The sequence below is a fragment of the Elephas maximus genome, chromosome 13 (assembly GCF_024166365.1).
Source record: "Elephas maximus indicus isolate mEleMax1 chromosome 13, mEleMax1 primary haplotype, whole genome shotgun sequence".
Taxonomy (NCBI): domain Eukaryota; kingdom Metazoa; phylum Chordata; class Mammalia; order Proboscidea; family Elephantidae; genus Elephas; species Elephas maximus.
Genome location: NC_064831.1, coordinates 40182197 through 40199642, shown reverse-complemented (window position 1 = coordinate 40199642; position 17446 = coordinate 40182197). Strand labels below are relative to the sequence as shown.

Here is a 17446-nt window from a genome sequence, read left to right as displayed (position 1 = left end):
GCATGGAGTCTAGTCCTGGAGAGGAAGTATCATTCTCTGGATGAAGGGGAGGGCTTTTCTCATACTCAGGTACTTTTAGTGCCCCCCTCCAAACAAAGTATTAACTTGAAGTGCTTTCTCCCCATCTAGAAATTTTCACAGTATTCACACACATTATGGGCTATGTTATTTCTCCCTAGAAGCCAGGTCTATGGCACAACAATGATTAAATGTGAATTTTAGTTTAAAGATTTTGTTGTGGGCTTTAAGCAAAAGCATGTTTTCACTGTCGGTTCGTGGTATGTTTTCATTATAGGAATTTCTTAACTATCCAGCAAAGTCCAGTGACCAAGCAATGGCAGGAAAAACCACTCTGTCTTGGCAACGGTGGTTCCTGTAGAGGCTACTTTTCCGGTCACATTTTGGGATTTGGAGAGGATGAATTAGGTATTGTACAAATGATTTATGTTAAGTTCCGTTCTCACCCTCTTGCCCAGGAGGCTTTGCTCTGCTAGTATAGCAATCATATCCACTGTGTTTTGGAAGTTTACTCTTATAGCGAAGATTGTCCGGTTATGTATCCTCTTCCAGTATCTTCTCACTGGGTGGGGTGGGGGTCTTTAAATCTCATTTGCAGTCCAGAAATACAAAATTTGTGAAGCAGATAAATGTGAGGCAATGGAAAAGAGGAACAAGAGAAAATTTCTGAGTCCTGAAGAGACAGAAATCTTTTAAATGTCTACTGATATTTTTGACTATGTACCCAGATTATTTGTTTATATTCTGTATCAGGAAAACCCTTCCTTTAACTCATGTCTCTTACAGTAAATCAAAGTTTGTTGGAATCTGGATCCCAGCTTATTCTGCATTTCCTACTTTTCTTTCTTTCTTTTCTTTTTTTCCTTTATTTTTGCCCCTCAGGCAACTCTGATAATCTGAGTTTTAAAAAAGCTGATAATCTATTCCACCAGACTTTAAAAACTATCAATATATTGGTGATGACATACAATATATTTCTTTGCATATTATCACATGTATGTGACTTAACATGCAAAAATATTAAAATAGTTAAAATTGGAATGTCATTGAAGAGTGAAAATGCTACTGATTTTAAATTACAGAGATAAACGTAGCTTCATGATTCCCTTTAAAAAGCAATATGAAAATGAACCATGGCCTATTATGCTCTCTTAGCTTCAGAAATGAATTTCTAAGCAATAAAAAAGAGTATATGTTTCCTGTAGAAATCAGAATATTTTCTCTGAACATCTAGATGTGGTTTCCCTACATCAGAAAAAGTTCCAGGCCATCCACTTAGGTTAATAAGGGACTCAGGCAAGACTCCTGAAACACGTACAACATATTTGAGAGCCACAGGAATATAATGATTTAAGGAAGAGGAGTCTAGTCTACTCCTTTCTTATTCCAGCATTGAAAGCATTTTGCAGTTAATTTTCCCTTTACAATCTCCTACTCTATGCAACCGAAGCAATCACAGGGATACCCTTTCTCACTTAAATCTTCTGCGGTGTATTTTTTAATTTAATTGGCAAACTCTGATTTTAAATCTATAAATTGGTATGAAATTGTTTGGGCAGAGTTAGAGATGAATGTTAAGATATTATAACTGAACGATTTTGATTTCCCTAGACCTTACTACAAAAGGAAACCCTGGTGGCTTAGCGGTTAAGAGCTACCTACGGCTGCTAACCCAAAGATCAGCAGTTTGAATCCACCAGGCGCTCCTTGGAAACTCTATGGGGCAGTTCTACTCTGTCCTACAGGGTCTCTGTGAGTCAGAATCAACTCAATGGCCATGGGTTTTGTTTTTGGGGTTTTTTTTTTTTGCTACAAATGACTCACCATCAGTCATCCTATTAGTTCACCACCGTCAGTTAAAATATCCCAAACGTGCATGTAGGCTTAATATAGTCCTTATTTTTTTTTTTTCTTCTCCAAAAGCTACAGCATCTTGTGGACCTCATAACTAAAAGTAGATACATTTTCCCTGAATTGGGTTTTATCATGAAACCCCTGGGCTTTAATTGAAGAGCCAAATAACGAAAATGAGGAAAACTTTTGCACCTTCTAAAATAGAAAGTGTTGAGTGTCCATTATCTATATTATTTTTTAACTGTAAAAATAGGGTGGATTTATTTTGAGGATTAAATGATAAGCTATGTAAAGTGTGTGACAAAATAAATATTAATTCTTCTGCTTGTATTTCTTTTCTTTTTAGCTTCGTTGTTATTTTTTCTGTTGTATCTGTGTTTTTAATGAAAGCCCCATAACATCCTTTTCAGAAGCAGAAAAGTGAAGTGTACTTAATATAAAATAATAGAGTAGAATACAGAAATACAGACTAACTGAAGGACTATTTTATGAGTGAGAGTTGTGAAGATTTTTAAAACATATAAGCACATAATCATAAATACAGCTTCTAATTCTCTATTCATATGATCCATTCTATACGTTGAATTTTATGGAAGCAGTGGTAATAGACAAGAGTGGTTCTCTCGTAAAATGTGCTCCATCTGTTATATTTTCATCATCACGAACACAGTCTAGTTCCAAGAGTTAGTGTTGGTCTTTCTCTCTCTCTTTTTTACCCCCAGTATTAATTTCAGTGTTTTTCATTAGAAGAAAGCTGAAGATTAAAAACGACTACCTCAATGGTGTAATGGTGTAATGGCTACCACTCTGGACTTTGAATCCAACCATCCAGGTTCAAATCTTGGTGGGACCTCACTAGACCTTTATGAAGCCCTGGTAGCACAGTGGTTAAGTGTTCAGCCGCTAACCAAAAGGTCGGCCGTTTGTATCCAGCAGCTACTCCTTGGAAACCCTATGGGACAGTTCTGCTTTGTCCTACAGGGTTGCTATGAGTCAGAGCTGACTCGATGACAGTGGGTTTTGGTTTTTGGTACCCCAATTCTATCTGGCCTCAGATTATCAGTTAACAGTAAAAACTTGATAACCAAAACCATTCAGTCTTAGGCAAAAATAAATCAAGATAAAACTTGTCCATTCATTCAGTATTCATTCCACAATTATTTGTTGAGTACCTGCTCTGTACAAAGCTCTGTGCTAGGTGTTGGAGACACAGCAGCAGCAGATAAAGAGACAAAAATCTAAGCTTCCCACCTGGACTTTATATTCTAATGGAGAACAATAAAAAATAATTATGTTTTTAAAAAAAGGTATACAATATATCAATTGGTCATAAGTACTTTGGAGAAAGTTTAGTAGTAAAGGAGGCTAGTGATTGCTGAGGTGTTGGGGAAAGTACAATTTTAAATAGTACAGTTAGGGAAGGTGACATCTGAGCACAAACAGGAAGAAGGAAAGACTGAACCTAGTGGGTGGGTGCCTGGGACAGAGCCTGGAACAGGAGCCTGACTCGTGTGTTCAAAGTCAGGGGGCCAGTGAGGCTGGAGAGGAGTGAGCAGGGGGAAGAGAAGCCACAAGTGAGGTCAGAGCAGTTAGGGTGGACCTCACAGGCCACTGTCAAGACTTGCTTTTACTCTGAGAAAGGTGAGAAGCCGCTGGAGGGTTTTGAAATAATGGAGTACGATCCAACATGAGTAATCTTGCTTCCTTTGAAAGAATCACTGTGCCTGGTATCTTGAGACTAAACATAAAAGAGCAAGGGTAGAAGCAGGGAACCCAGTTAGGAGACTGTTGCCACCTGTTGTCATAATCCAGGTGAGAGATAACTTCTGCCTGCACTAAAGTAGTGGTAGGGTAATGTGGAGAGAAGTGGATGGGGTCTGGATGTATTCTGAAGGTAGACTCGTGAAACTCTTTCATATAAATCTTTAGGCAAGTGCTTTTCCTGTGAATGGGTATACGTATATACATATATATACCCATTGACATCAAGTCGACTCCAACTCGTAATGACCCTATAGGACAAGGTAGAACTCCCCTGTAGGGTTTCCAAGGAAGCAGACTGCCACATCTTTCTCCCGTGGAGCTGCTGACCTTTTGGTTAGCAGCCAAGCACTCAACCTACTCCACTAGAGCTTCTCTCTCTATCTTTCTCTCTCTCTCGCTCTCTCTCTATGTAAACATATAGGCTTAGTTTACTAGGGCTGCTGTAACCAAATACAAAGTGAGTGGCTTAAAGAAGCAGAAACGTATTGTCTCACAATTCAGGAGGCTAAAAGTACAAACAGGATACCAGCTCAAGGGAAAGGTCCTTGTTTTTTTTTTTTAATTGTACTTTAGGTGAAAGTTTACAGCCCAAGTTAATTTCTCATATAAAAATTTATACACATATTGTTTTGTGACATTAATTACAATCCCCACAATGTGACAGCACACTCCCCCTTTCCACCCTGGGTTCCCTGTGTCCAATCAATCACTTCCTGTCCCTTCCTGCTTTCTCATCCTACTTTTGGACAGCAGCTGCCCATTTGGTCTTGTATCTTATTGAACTAAGGAGCACATTCCTCACGTGTATTATTTTTGTTTTATAGTCCTGTCTAATTTTTGTCTGAAGAGTGGGCTTTGGGAATGATTTCAGCTCTGGGATAACAGTGCGTCTGAGGGCCATAGTTTTGGAGGTTCCTTCAGTCTCTGTCAGACCATTAAGCCTCGTCTTTTTATGTGAATTTGAGTTCTGTTCTATGTTTTTCTCCTGCTCTGTCCAGGACTCTCTGTTGTGTTCCCTGTCAGAGTGGTCTTTGGTGGTAGCCGGGCACCATCTAATTCTTCTGGTCTCAGTCTGGTAGAATCCCTGGCTCATGTAGTCATTTAGTCCTTTGGACTAATATTTTCCTTGTGTCTTTAACTTTCTTTGTTCTCCTTTGCTCCAAGCAGGATGGGACCAATTGGTGTATCTTAGATGACCGCTCACAACCTTTTAAGACCCCAGACACTATTCACCAAAGTGAGATGTAGAACATTTTCTTAATAAACTTCATCATGCCAATTGACCTAGATGTCCCCCAAAACTATGGTCCTCAGGCCCCAGCCTCAGCTACTCTGTCCCTCAAAATGTTTGACTGTGTCCAGGAAACTTCTTAGCTTTCGCTTTGGTCCAATCGTGTTGATTTCTCCTGTATTGTGTGTTGTCCTTCCCTTCACCAAAGCTGATCCTTGGGAAAGGCCCTTCTTTTCAACTTCTAGTAGCTGCCAACAATTCTTGGCATTCCTAGGCTTGTAGATGCATCTGTTCCATCATCACATGGCTTCTTCCCCCTGTGTCTGTCTTCCTTTATTATAAGACACCACTCAGAAGGGATTAGGTTTAGGACCCACCCTACTCTGGTATGACCTCATTAATATAACAAAAGAAAATCTTTTCTCCAAAAGGCTCACATTCACAGGTTCAGGGGTTAGGAGTTCAATATACCTTTTTGGGGAACACAATTCAGTCCATAACATATATATAATTTGCTAGGCAATTGGAAGTAAGGCCTTGTGATGCTGTGAATTAACTTATATTTCTCTCTTCAACAGGTGAAGTTTACATTTTATCAAGTAGTAAAAGTATGACCCAGACTCACAATGGAAAACTCTACAAAATTGTAGATCCCAAGAGGTGAGATTAATTTATATCCCTTCAAGTCAAGTAATTCTTCTTTAAGTTATTTTAGTGCATTCAAATTAGTGACAGAAGAACTGCAATTAGCAGTAAACAAATTAGTGACAAAAGAACTGCAATTATGTCCTTTCCATATGTTCAGCACCGTCCTGAGAGGGTCTTGGGTGCTAGCCTTGACTGTGCTGACCTCTAAGAGTCTTATTGCTACCACACATTCATGTTGCTCTCATTGTCATCGGAGAGCAGCGCTGTGTTTTTGGAATCAGAGTCCTCAGTTACAAGCCAACAGAGGACCCTGATGTAAGACAGTGGCTCAGGCTCTCATGCTAGAAGCAATGAACCAACCAGTTGCTACTGAGGTGACTCAGACTCATGGCTTCCCTGTTGGTGTCAAGGTAGAATTCTGCTCCAAGTGTTTTTAATGACTAATATTTTGCAAGTAGTTGGTAAGACCTTTCTTCTGAGGTTCCTCTGGGTAGACTCGAACCTCCAGCCTTTCAGTTAGCAGCTGAGTGCATTAGCCATTTACACCACCCAGAGACCACATTAGAAGCAATAAACTCTCCTTTTTTTTTTTTTTTTTTGAGAATACTAGAAACATGCTGACAGGCATTGCATCTGTTTAGCATGAGTTTTGTTAGGTAATCAGGATAAGTTATTTTGGCAGTTCAACATCTGAGCCTCATTTCAAAACTATCTGAAAGAAAGCTCACAGCACTCATGGAGACTGCTGTGACCTAACAAATGAAAACTGAAGAAGCACTTTGTTATTTGCCTCAGTAAAAGGAAGATTGGAATGTTTTAATCCTTTAAAGAATATGTTTATCCCACCCCTGCTTCTCCTTACCCACCCACCCACCCACGAAAACTTGAACACACTCACGCAACTTTCAAATCATCTTGAATCATAATTAATCTTTCATTTCATGGATGAAATCTGATCAGAAGCTGCTAAAATTATATATTGTCAAGTAGACATTAGTCATATGTTTAAAAAAAACTATAACAAAACCTAAGTATCCTCACAGATAAGACTGTTGTTGAACACTAATGGTTGGCAGATTCTTTAGCCATGCCATGCTGTAAATTTCAAACTCTTTCTATTTTATCTTCATGAGCCCCTTTGCAAATGAAAATTCTTGAAATTGAAATCTCTTTTAAAAGAGTAAATTCTAATATTCTGAAACGTTCACTCAAGGCATTGATTTAGTTCCATTTTAAAGACATCATTTGTAAGTTAGAAATTATGTGACATGTTTTTCTGAAGAAGCCACTGACTAAGGAAACATGACAGAATTTCTTAACACTAGACATCTATAGTCAAGAACTTGGAGCCAGCCTATCCTAGGACAGGGAGTTAATTGGTGTGGTCCCTTGCCCCTTTTCCATATGACAAAACACTATCTTTCCTGAGGAAAAACAATAGGTGGGCACTGGCTACAGCCCAATTCTAAATAGTCTCTCTGCAGCATCACATATTCTCATCTGTCACACGCTGAGAGCATTACTTCTCTGTTGAATAGTACGCCTTTTCTTCCACAACAGGAGAGGTACACGTCTGTACATTGAACACAGTGGGGGGGTTTCTCCACTTGAGTGTGAAAGCAATGTCCTCATTAGAATAAATGAAAATAAATAAATTAAAAATCAGACACTTAGGTGATTATTGAAGTTGGCAACATTAAAAACAAAAATCAAGTTAATGTTAATTCACGAAATAGCGCTCTAATGATGCCTAGGGATTTCACTCAAATCTAATGGAATTGGTTTCAAAATACTCACTGTTATTCCATTAGGTTTGTCCAAGTGATGAAATCCTTTTGCAAGCTTCCTGGTAGTATTATCATTAAGTCTCCCTCCTCTTCACAAAAGCTGCCCTCCCTTCATTTGGATTGTTTAGTCTGTTGGTGGGTGAGTTGAGGTGAATTTTACACCTTCAATCCATTATTAGTATCTAATTACCAGGGTTGCCATAAGGGACCTTGGCTTTGTGATCTTAGGGCCTCCTCTAGTAGGGTGGTCTCCGAGTGACATACCTGAAAGGCCTGACTTCTCATTATTCTGGTGAGTCGTGTCATGTGTGGGGCCAGGGTTAAGATTTGTGTTTGCTTTTGGGAGGTGGGGGGAGTAACAGAGTCCCAGAGACACTGTCCTTGTATATAGGCGTAGGCATAAATCTCAAAATTAAGCTACCTATGAGAAAACCAATGTTTTCATAAACATTTGTTGGGAGCCTCATGCTGTTTCAATTTGGATGCCAAGGTTTAGTATTATAGCTTTTCTCTCCAGATGAGCTGAAGTTGTATATAAGCAGAGACCTTAGCATGTGAGCGGGATTATTTTGGGAACACTAGCTAATTACCAGCATAGTAGTGTTCAGAATGTCTGCTTCAGAGCAAAACTGTTTTTCTAAAACTTGAGGGAGAATTTGAAGAAAGAGCCTCATCAAGTAAAAAAATAGAGAGAGAAAGACATTTCTTATTATATCAAAAATCTAACTTTCAAATTAAACTCTTAGCTTAATTGTATTTTTGTTGAGAACCCAGAGTTGTTAGAATAATGTTTTCAGAATAACTTGGGAACATCAATTGATTTGTGGCCCTAGAAGAGAATAACAGGTTATAAAATTTTATATTCTATATTACGTGTCATAGACGTTATATTCTAACTGTATGGTTTATGTTCTTTCTTTCTGTTTTCCCCTACACACACAAATACACACACACACAAATGACGAGGGGGTTTGGAAAATGTATGCAATATCTTTTACGTCATTCTGGCAAAGCAGATGAGGTTCTGGTACTACTACCTCAGCCTGTTAGGACAATTTGGTCTAAGGCTATATAAGAAATCGTTTTCAAATCATTTTCAGAGGAGAACCTTCTCAAAAAAAAGGATGGCAAAAAAGCCTGTTATAAAAATCAAGTGCCACTATTTATAATGAAAAAAAATTGAAAATAAAAAAAAAGAAGAAGAAGAATACAACCAGACATCCCTAAGGCTTAACTAGAACTCAGGAGTTATTTAAGAAAAAAATTTCCCTAGGGAAGCAGAAAAGAAATGAATTTTGCCTCTGTGTTAGGACAGTGAACACACTTCAAGAATATCTTTAGGGTTAGAACAGGGGCATTTTGTGGCAAAGTAGAGTTCAAAGCATTACCCAACACCCAGCTGGCTCAGTCAGCTCTGGTTATTAAAATCAGTTGCCATGTTGAGTGGATTTGGACTCATGGCGGCCCCAGGTATGTCAAAATAGAGCTGTGCCCCATAGAGTTTTCAATGGCTGATTTTTGGGAAGTAGATCACGAGGCTTTTCTTCTGAGGCCCTTCTGGATATACTTGAACCTCCAATCTTTGAGTTAGCAGCCAAGCGTGTTAATCATTTGCACCATTCAGGGACTCCTCAGCCAACTCACAGGGACCCAAAAAGCCGCTAACACTGGGTTCTGCATGACCTGGTCTGGGGAGATCCTTTAGCCAGCAGTTCCAGACAACAGATTTAGATACATTGAGCAAAAAAGCTGGACAGTACTTTTAATTACCTGGGAGTGCCAGCTAAGACTAAGAACTTGGCATGAGTCTGTCCTAGTAGGACAGGGAGTCAGTTGGTCTGGTCTCAGTCTTCCTCACTGTGTGACCCTGGATAAGCCATTGTACCTTGCTGCTCCTCCTTAGCCGATCTATAAAGCACAGACCATCATTCTGCCCCCGCCTAATTTCTGTGGAGGACTGTGAAGGTAAATTAATACATAAGATACCTTTAAAGAATATATTTAAAAGGCTAAACTGTATAGTATTGTTGGTGTTCATTTCATACATTCAAGAATTCTTTCTCAACTTTTAAGATTCTCTTAGTATTAAAGTTAGGGTAAAGGTCTCCATGAAGCTTTAAAGAGCCAGTAATCCCTAGTTTTTAAATGCCCATGTCATGCCTCAGATGCTTGCTCTTTATTAAATTTTTTCAGAAGTAAATAACTGCTCCCAGAGGGTAGAAATTAAATTCTGACAAAGTGATATAACTTCCGAGCTTTATTTTTACAAGACACAAATATTTTCACAATATTGACAAAGATTCTTTAATTTTTGTCTCAGATGACCTTAAAGCAAATGACCTTTTCTCCTTTTTTTTTTTTTTTAGTGCTTCCAGGATTATTTCTCCAGGAATGTGAAAAACAAATTTATTATTCATTATGCTGATCTAATTACAATGTGCCCAGTGTTTCTATATTTTAACATATCACTTATCTATTACCCAGTCAAATCACACAGACCATTCTCTGGAGAGGTCTGTAAAGTAATACCGCAAATTCTAGGCTTGAGAATTTTATTTTACAGAAATGTTGTAATGTTGAATTCCCAAACTCCTTGGTGACCAATATCAAAAACTGCCTCCTACCCGCCCCTGACCCATGGGCCCACCGACTGCCGTTTGCTTGTTTACTTCTTAATATCTTCATCCCACCCCTTATTATGCTGGATGCTAAAGAGTGCTTTCTTTAGAAAATCACTTCATAAGGGGAAGTCGGTTCTGTGTATCTGCTGCATGTGTCTCAGCAAGCCAGCAGGCAGCCCTGCCATCCGAAAGAAAGTCATACATAATAGAGCCGCTTTAGCCCAATAAGCCAGTCTAGTCCCAATTCATCAGTCAAAGTTTTATGCAAGTGGCCCCCCTAAGTTGATAAATTCCCACAGTGCCTGTTGACCCAGCTGCCAAGTCCTCTTGCAGCAGGTGGTGTTTTCACGGCCACCCTGACAGTGATACAAACTGTTTAGCAGCTCCATTGACCTTTCAGCTATTAACAGGGATACGGGCTCCACGAGGGACTAGTTTTCAAACATGACAGAATTTCTTAACACTAGAGGTCATGAACAAGTATATGCCCTATAAAAATTCATTCAGCATGGTGGATTTTAAGTCTAAAAGACAAGGAACCATTTTCCACATCTTTGCTAGTATTATTGTTGTTCTGCATATCCACTAACCAAAAGTGGATATATGCTCATCTGCTACGTTATATATATTTGTTCTTAAAATACTGTATGATACTTAATATACTATAAATACCCTCTTAACTAACAAATCTTTTCTAACTGCTATGTAACATTTGAAATTTTTAAGGTGTATTACGAAGAGTGGGACAAGATTAGAGTCAGAACTTATAATGAATGGATGAGCATGCATACATAACATATGATAATGGCCTGAGTATCACTGGGACTTTATTCGTACTATAGGAAGATTTGCGTATGTTTATGTATGTATATATGCACACCTAAAATACTCAAGCAATCTGTGCAGTGTTACACAGGACTATCACCTGTATCAAAATAATTGAAAATTTATAGAAATAATTATGAAAAAAAGTATCTATATGACCAAGTTATTTTAAAATATTAAATATTTTAGGGTCACTATGAGTCAGAATCGACTTGACAGCAGTGGGTTTGGTTTTGGTTTTTTATATATATGTATGTATGACTTTTGTGTGTATATCCTATTTCCTGGAGATATGGCATGCAACCATAGCAGTCGGTGAAATTTTCTGCTTTATGCTAATTAAAATACCTCTTTAACTATCGCTTTAGAATGTTGGAATATCAGCTCCTATAGGAATTATGGAAACCCTGGTGGCATAGTGGTTAAGAGCTACGGCTGCTAACCAAAATATTGTCAGTTCGAATCCACTAAGTGCTCCTTGGAAACTCTGTGGGACAGTTGTACTGTGTCCTGTAAGGTTGCTATGAGTCGGAAATAACTCCAAAGCAACGGGTTTTTGGTTTATAGTAATTATACAAATTGCTATGAAAACTTGATTGATTGCAGCTTAAAATGACATTCATTTAAAGAGGCATAAAACAGAGAATATGAATTTAATGAAGACTGTTTTTAGAAATGAGACTCATTTGTTAAGAGTCAAAAACTCTTAAAAGCATGGCTTTTTTGTTTGCTTTTGTTTTTGTTTTGAATCCCATGCATTTTTCTTTCTGGACAGTGGTGAAAGTCTGATATTATTAGATACTCTAAATATATACTTTTATTGTAAGGCAATTTATTATCAGATATTGCAATGCCTGAGATAGACAAGTTCAATTATGTATTAGATATGTTTAAAGCAGTCACACATTGTGAAAAGATGTTTTCTAAAGGAAGATGTTAGTTTATAAAAAGAAAAAAAACTGCATCCTAGTATCACTTGTTTACTAATTTATTTTAGTTGAGTTAAAATATTCATTCTTTAAATGACTTTTAATAACTGTTAACATTGTCAGGTGAATCGAAGAATGCAACATCCAAACTTAGGAAACTGCCACCATAACACTCTTCAGAGAGAATTTAAACGGACGTTTTTGTGTTCTTTTAAAGAACAGAAACTTGTATCAAATTTTTACTTCCCATTTAAGACATTGAGTTATATTTAATCTTTCCAGCCTCACTGGATATAAAATTAAACTATTAGTAGATCTACAGCTTTATAAGAGGAAAAAAAGAAATAAGGGGTTATTTTTTAGAAGATTCTAGAAGAAAAATGCCCTAGGCTTTAAGTCTTTTGAATAAAGTTGTAATTAAGGTGTTCCTTATTCTATTTTGTTAATACTAGTTGTCACTATTCTGAATTAATTTCATCTCAATAAAAATGGATAAACTCAGGGAAAAAAACTCACTGGTTGGATTAAGTTATATAAGCATTAAAAAACCTATCTCTTTTCCCAATTACAGACATATCTAATGTCAAGTTTAACATTTTTATGTATTATGGCTTATAAGTTTTTAAGTTAAAAAATTGATTTTGAACATAAAATTCCAAACAGAGTATCTTTTCCTCTTTATATTAGGAAGTGATGGAATTGGCTTTTTGGTAAGAGCATAATTTCTCAGTTTTTATTTTTTACCATATTAGAGTGCGTATGGAGATAAACCAAGATTCCTGATGTAATCAATTGCCTTTTTTTTTTTTTTTTTTGGCATGTGTCCTGTGTTTAAGATATTGTATTATGTGTTATGGAGGGAGAAAATGAATGATACCTTGCCTGACCATTTAAGAAGCTTATTTTTACTTTAATTAGGGAAACTGTATATACTTTTGAAAATTAAATAATATTTTCTGAGATACTTGACATTTGGAGACAAAAGATTATGTCAAAACATTATACATTATAGAGGTTATGAGCACTGAGGTGAGTAAAACTTACCGCAGTTTGGCTTCCCAGTTCAGGCTATTCTACTATAGCATAAATTTCTTTAACATCAGTTAGCCCATGTCTGCATAGCATAGAAGTTATTTTAAGTAAGTGTAGCTAGAATAGTGAATAGCAAATTATAAGGCAAGGAGCAAGCCCTCAGCCAAGCTGTTTTACAGACAGAAAGCCTTCTGAGCTTTGTGTTAAGAAAATTCAAAATTAGTTCCTGAACTGGGTGTCCCTCCCCACAAGAAGCACCCCTCCAGCGTGCATGGCTTCCTGCAGTTTGCACTTCCTGCTGAGTTCAGAGATTCACTTCCATTTTGTTTTGTGTGTTTGTTCTCGCCTTCCGTGTGGGAGACTCTGGTTTGATTCCTGGCCAGTGTACCTCATGCACAGCCGTCTCCTGTCTGTCAGTGGTGGCTTGCCTGCTGCTATGATGCTGAACAGGTTTCAGCAAAGCTTCCAGGCTAAGACGCACTAGGAACAAAGGTCTGGTGATCTACTTCCAAAAATCAACCAGCGGAAATCCTTTGGACCACAATGGTCTGCTCTGCCATCAGTCATGGGCTGGCGCAGGACCAGGCAGTGTTTTGTTGCAGGGGATGGTCGAGAGTCAGAGCCTGACTCCGTGGCAGCTAACAGCAACAACAATAGTCCCCCTGAGGCAGCCTCCAGCTACGCAGAGGTGAGCTGCTTTCTGGTTGCCCCAACTGCTTCCCAAGATACCAAGTTTTCTTGGTGTTTGTGCTTTGGTTACAAAGTACCTTGAGGGGTCTGCTCCAACCTCTTTTCTCCCTTTAACCCTGTTATTTTTAGTATGTGGATTTTGTGGAATGCAAGATTGTTCAAGAACATGTACATTGAATTAAACTGGAGTTGCCTGTTTTTCTGTACTCATCGTTGATAGTCATGGTTGACAATTCTGAACATAGGAAATTGCAAGGCAATTTACTATAATTAGACTTTGTCTTTTTATCCAAAAGTAGGTGAAGTTATCATCTAGCTTCATTAATCATTTCTCCTAGATTGTCCCTTTAAGGGAATACATAACGTTCATTTCCTGACTTTCCCATGGGAATCAATAAATTGAGTTAAGCTGATAACATTGAATGAAGGAGATCCACACACGCTTTCAGATATTTGTGTGTGTGTGTGTGTGCGCGCGCATGTGTGTGTGGAGAGAGGGGGGGTGTTTGGATAGTGAGATTAATAGACTTGAGCTATGGCTGCATTGCTATCTTTTCCTGGAGTACTAGAACCAGTTGAGTGGTAAGAACACTGGGCTAGAAAAGAGTCCCAGAACTATCTGTCTGAACACCACTTGATTGGTTCATACATTTCCCAATCTTCTAAATCTAGGGATAGCAACACCGGCCCTGTCTCGTGATGATAAATTGAACATGAACGTTATATATATTTCATTATTTTTACTATGGTTAAATCTTTAACCGTAAAACAAAATTAAGTGGATATTTGTGAAATTTCTGATAATCTTAATAGCACTAGGCAGCAAACCCATGGCTCTGCTTCCTTTGAGTTTAGCACCAACTCAATCCCAAACTTCCTAAATATGAAAGTTAATCAATACTTTCTGTGAAATTATGTTCATGTGTGAGGGACAAGACTTTTAAATCCTAGAAGACTTCAAAATGAAGACATCACTGGTCACAGAGAAGACAGGCGAGACCCAGCCCCATTTCTTCAGCATGTTTCAGAACAGAGAAATGTAGTACTTCGAGACACTGTCAAGAAATAAGGTAGAGCATTGGGTTTACCCCATTCAAAATTAGAACTTTAGAAATATTTTGTTGCTGTTAGCTGCCTTGGGGTCGTCCATGACTCAAAGCAACCCTGTGTACAACAGGAGAAAACATGCCCAGCCCTGCACTATCCCGTGATCAGTTGATGATCAGGCTGTTGTGATCCAAGGGTTTACAGTGGCTGATTTTCAGGAGTAGATTGCCAGGCCATTCTTCCTACTCTGTCTTAGTCAGAAAGCTTGGCTGAAACCTGTCCAGCATCACAGCAAGATTCAAGCCTCCACTAACAGATGGGTGGTGGCTACATTTAAGGTGCATTAGCTGGGAATCAAACCTGGGTCTTCTGCATGGAAGGCAAGAATTCTACTACTGAACCTCTTAGAAGTGTGTTGTTGTTGTATGCTGTTGAGTTGATTCCAATTTACAACAACCCGATAGGAGAGAGTAGAACTGTCCTATAGGGGTTCCTAGGCTGAAATATTTATGGGAACAGATTGCCAGGTTTTTTCTTCCACAGAGCAGCTGGTGTGTTCTAGTCACCAACCTTTCAGTTAGCAGCCAAGCACTTAACCATTGCACTACCAGGGCTCCTTATGTGGTACAACTAAAAAAATGTAATATGTTACATAATGTACTGAGTTCAGATATATTCTTGAATTTAAGTTTTCTTTCCCTTTATTCTAATATCAGGGTTACTCAAGACATGTAAAAAGATATTTCTGAAGCCTTCATATGATCTAATGTAACAGAAATCACTCTTTAAGAGTAAAATGAAAGCAGTAACTTCTAAAAGATTAAATTTCTTAGTATATTTCAAAGAGTACTTGAAAAATACTGTCAGGAAATTTCTATTGCAGTCTATACTGCCATGAAGTCCCAACATGATCAACATTGCATGGTTACACAGGAATAGACTCCATTTGCTCTATTCTCCTACCTGGAATATAATTGTATGAAGAATGTATAGAGCCCTGGTGGCGTAGTGGTTAAGAGCTATGGCTACTAACTAAAAGGTCAGCAGTTCAAATCCACTAGCCACTCCTTGGAAACCCTATGGGGCCGTTCTACTCTGTCCTCTAGGGTCACTATGAGTCGGAATTGACTCAACAGCAACGGGTGTGAAGGCATAGGATTCCTCTCAACCAAATTAAATTTGTGGTGCAAATGGCTTGCTCTTGACTACCAACCTAAAGATTGGCAGTTCAAACTCACCCAGAAGTGCCACGGAGGAAAGGCCTGGTGATTTCCTCCCAGAAAGATTACAACCAAGGAAGCCCTGTGGAGCAGTTCTACTCGGTAACACATGGGGTCGCCATGAGTCAGTCTACTTGATAGCAGCAGATTTTACTGTCATTTTACTAGCTGCTACCAAATGGCTGTGTGGTCACAAAACATGCTATAAATCCATCAGACACCAGATTTCAACTCCTGGGTAAATTGACACTGAACAGGGAAATGTTCACATGACCAGGGTAAACTCAGAGACTATCCAAACTGAAGAAAATTGTGAGGGGGAAAAAAATCAGTTTGTGTATTGACCTTGGATAAAGGTACAAATGTGAGTTTTTTAAAAAGAAGACGCAGCATTGCATTAGTGCTTATCCCTAGAGCTTAAACCATACCGCTGGGAAGCAGTGAAGTCTATCCCATCATGAGAAATTTTCCCCTTTCCTACCCTTTTTTTAGGTAAAAATGCTGAGTACTGGTTTTAGAAATAATGAGTGGTCGGGAATATGCTGTATATGAAACCGCTTACAGAGTGAGGGAATTCGTTAAACCTTAGATTGTGCGTGCCACACAGACTGCCTCCTTGTGCAGAGTGATCCTCCCTTCACTTCAAAACACTGCCCAGTCCTGTGCCATCCTCACAATCGTTGCTGTGCTTAAGCCCACTCTTGCACACACTGTGTCAGTCCATCTCATTGAGGGTCTCCCTCTTTTTTGCTAACCCTCCACTTTACCAAGGATGATGTCCTTCTCCAGGAACTGACCCCTCCTGATAACAAACGTGTAAAGTATGTGAGCCGTACTCTCTCCAACCTTGCTTCTAAGGAGCATCCTGATCTATTTCTCTTTTTTTCCAGTAACGTGAATTTAAAATCTGGGCCCTCTAACAAAAATTTCAGAATGTCCCCCAGTGTAGCCTCTTAACCCGTTGCCGTCAAGTCGATTCTGACTCATGGTGACTCCGTGAGTTACAGAGTAGAATGTGAGCTCCACGGTGTTTTCTTGGCCATAATCTTTCTGGAAGCAGATCAGGCCTTTCTCCCACAGTGCTGCTGGATGGGTTAGAAACCGCCAACCTTTCAGTTAGCAGTTAAACGAAAACGACTTGTCTCACCCAGGGACCTTCCCTGTGAAACACACACACGTAAAAGACAAAATAGATTTGTACAACACTCACTCTGAAGGACAGGGCCTGCTCAGACAGTATTTTTCTCTGTGCTTTCCATACAAATACACAGAGGACTTCTCATTTACTGATTTACTTGTTCATTTATTAAGTTAAATATCATTAAATTGAAGCCATCCATAATTTCATCACCCAAAGACATCCACTGTTGGCCTTAGCTATTCACAAAAAGCCATCACGTATGTGTGTTATAAATTAATTATGCTTCTCAACTTCTTCCTTTTTTCAAGAAAACATTCAAACCTTTATGTTCACTATGCAATGCCAGCCAAAGTAAGTTTCTAAGAAAATGTCTTAAATTTCTGAAAACAATGTTTTTACATAAAGAGCTTTGGGCAATTTTCTGCGCTAGCCTTTTAGCATTTCATTATTTGTCATGTGTGAGAAAATTAAGAAATATGCTTTTCTGATTTAAACTAAGGCTGAAGGCTGTGGAGATAAACAAATGAGTATGATCTATTCTTTATTATAGGCCTAGAGACCCCTTAGATAAGTTTTCCATTTTGAAACGTACCTCTGACTTCATTGAGTAGAGCTAAGAGTCCAAAAACTAAAGAAGTA

General features: G+C 38.5%; 1 protein-coding gene across 3 annotated transcripts in view; it reads left to right on the top strand.

Annotated features, from left to right (window-relative positions):
• Nucleotides 1–17446, top strand: part of HHIP (hedgehog interacting protein) — a 118534-nt gene that overhangs the window by 86010 nt on the left and 15078 nt on the right. For all 3 annotated transcript variants that reach the window (XM_049905787.1, XM_049905789.1, XM_049905786.1), the window contains exons 10-11: nt 296–426; nt 5446–5527. In XM_049905787.1, coding sequence (XP_049761744.1) covers nt 296–426; nt 5446–5527 — 213 coding nt within the window. The remainder of the gene's footprint in view (nt 1–295; nt 427–5445; nt 5528–17446) is intronic.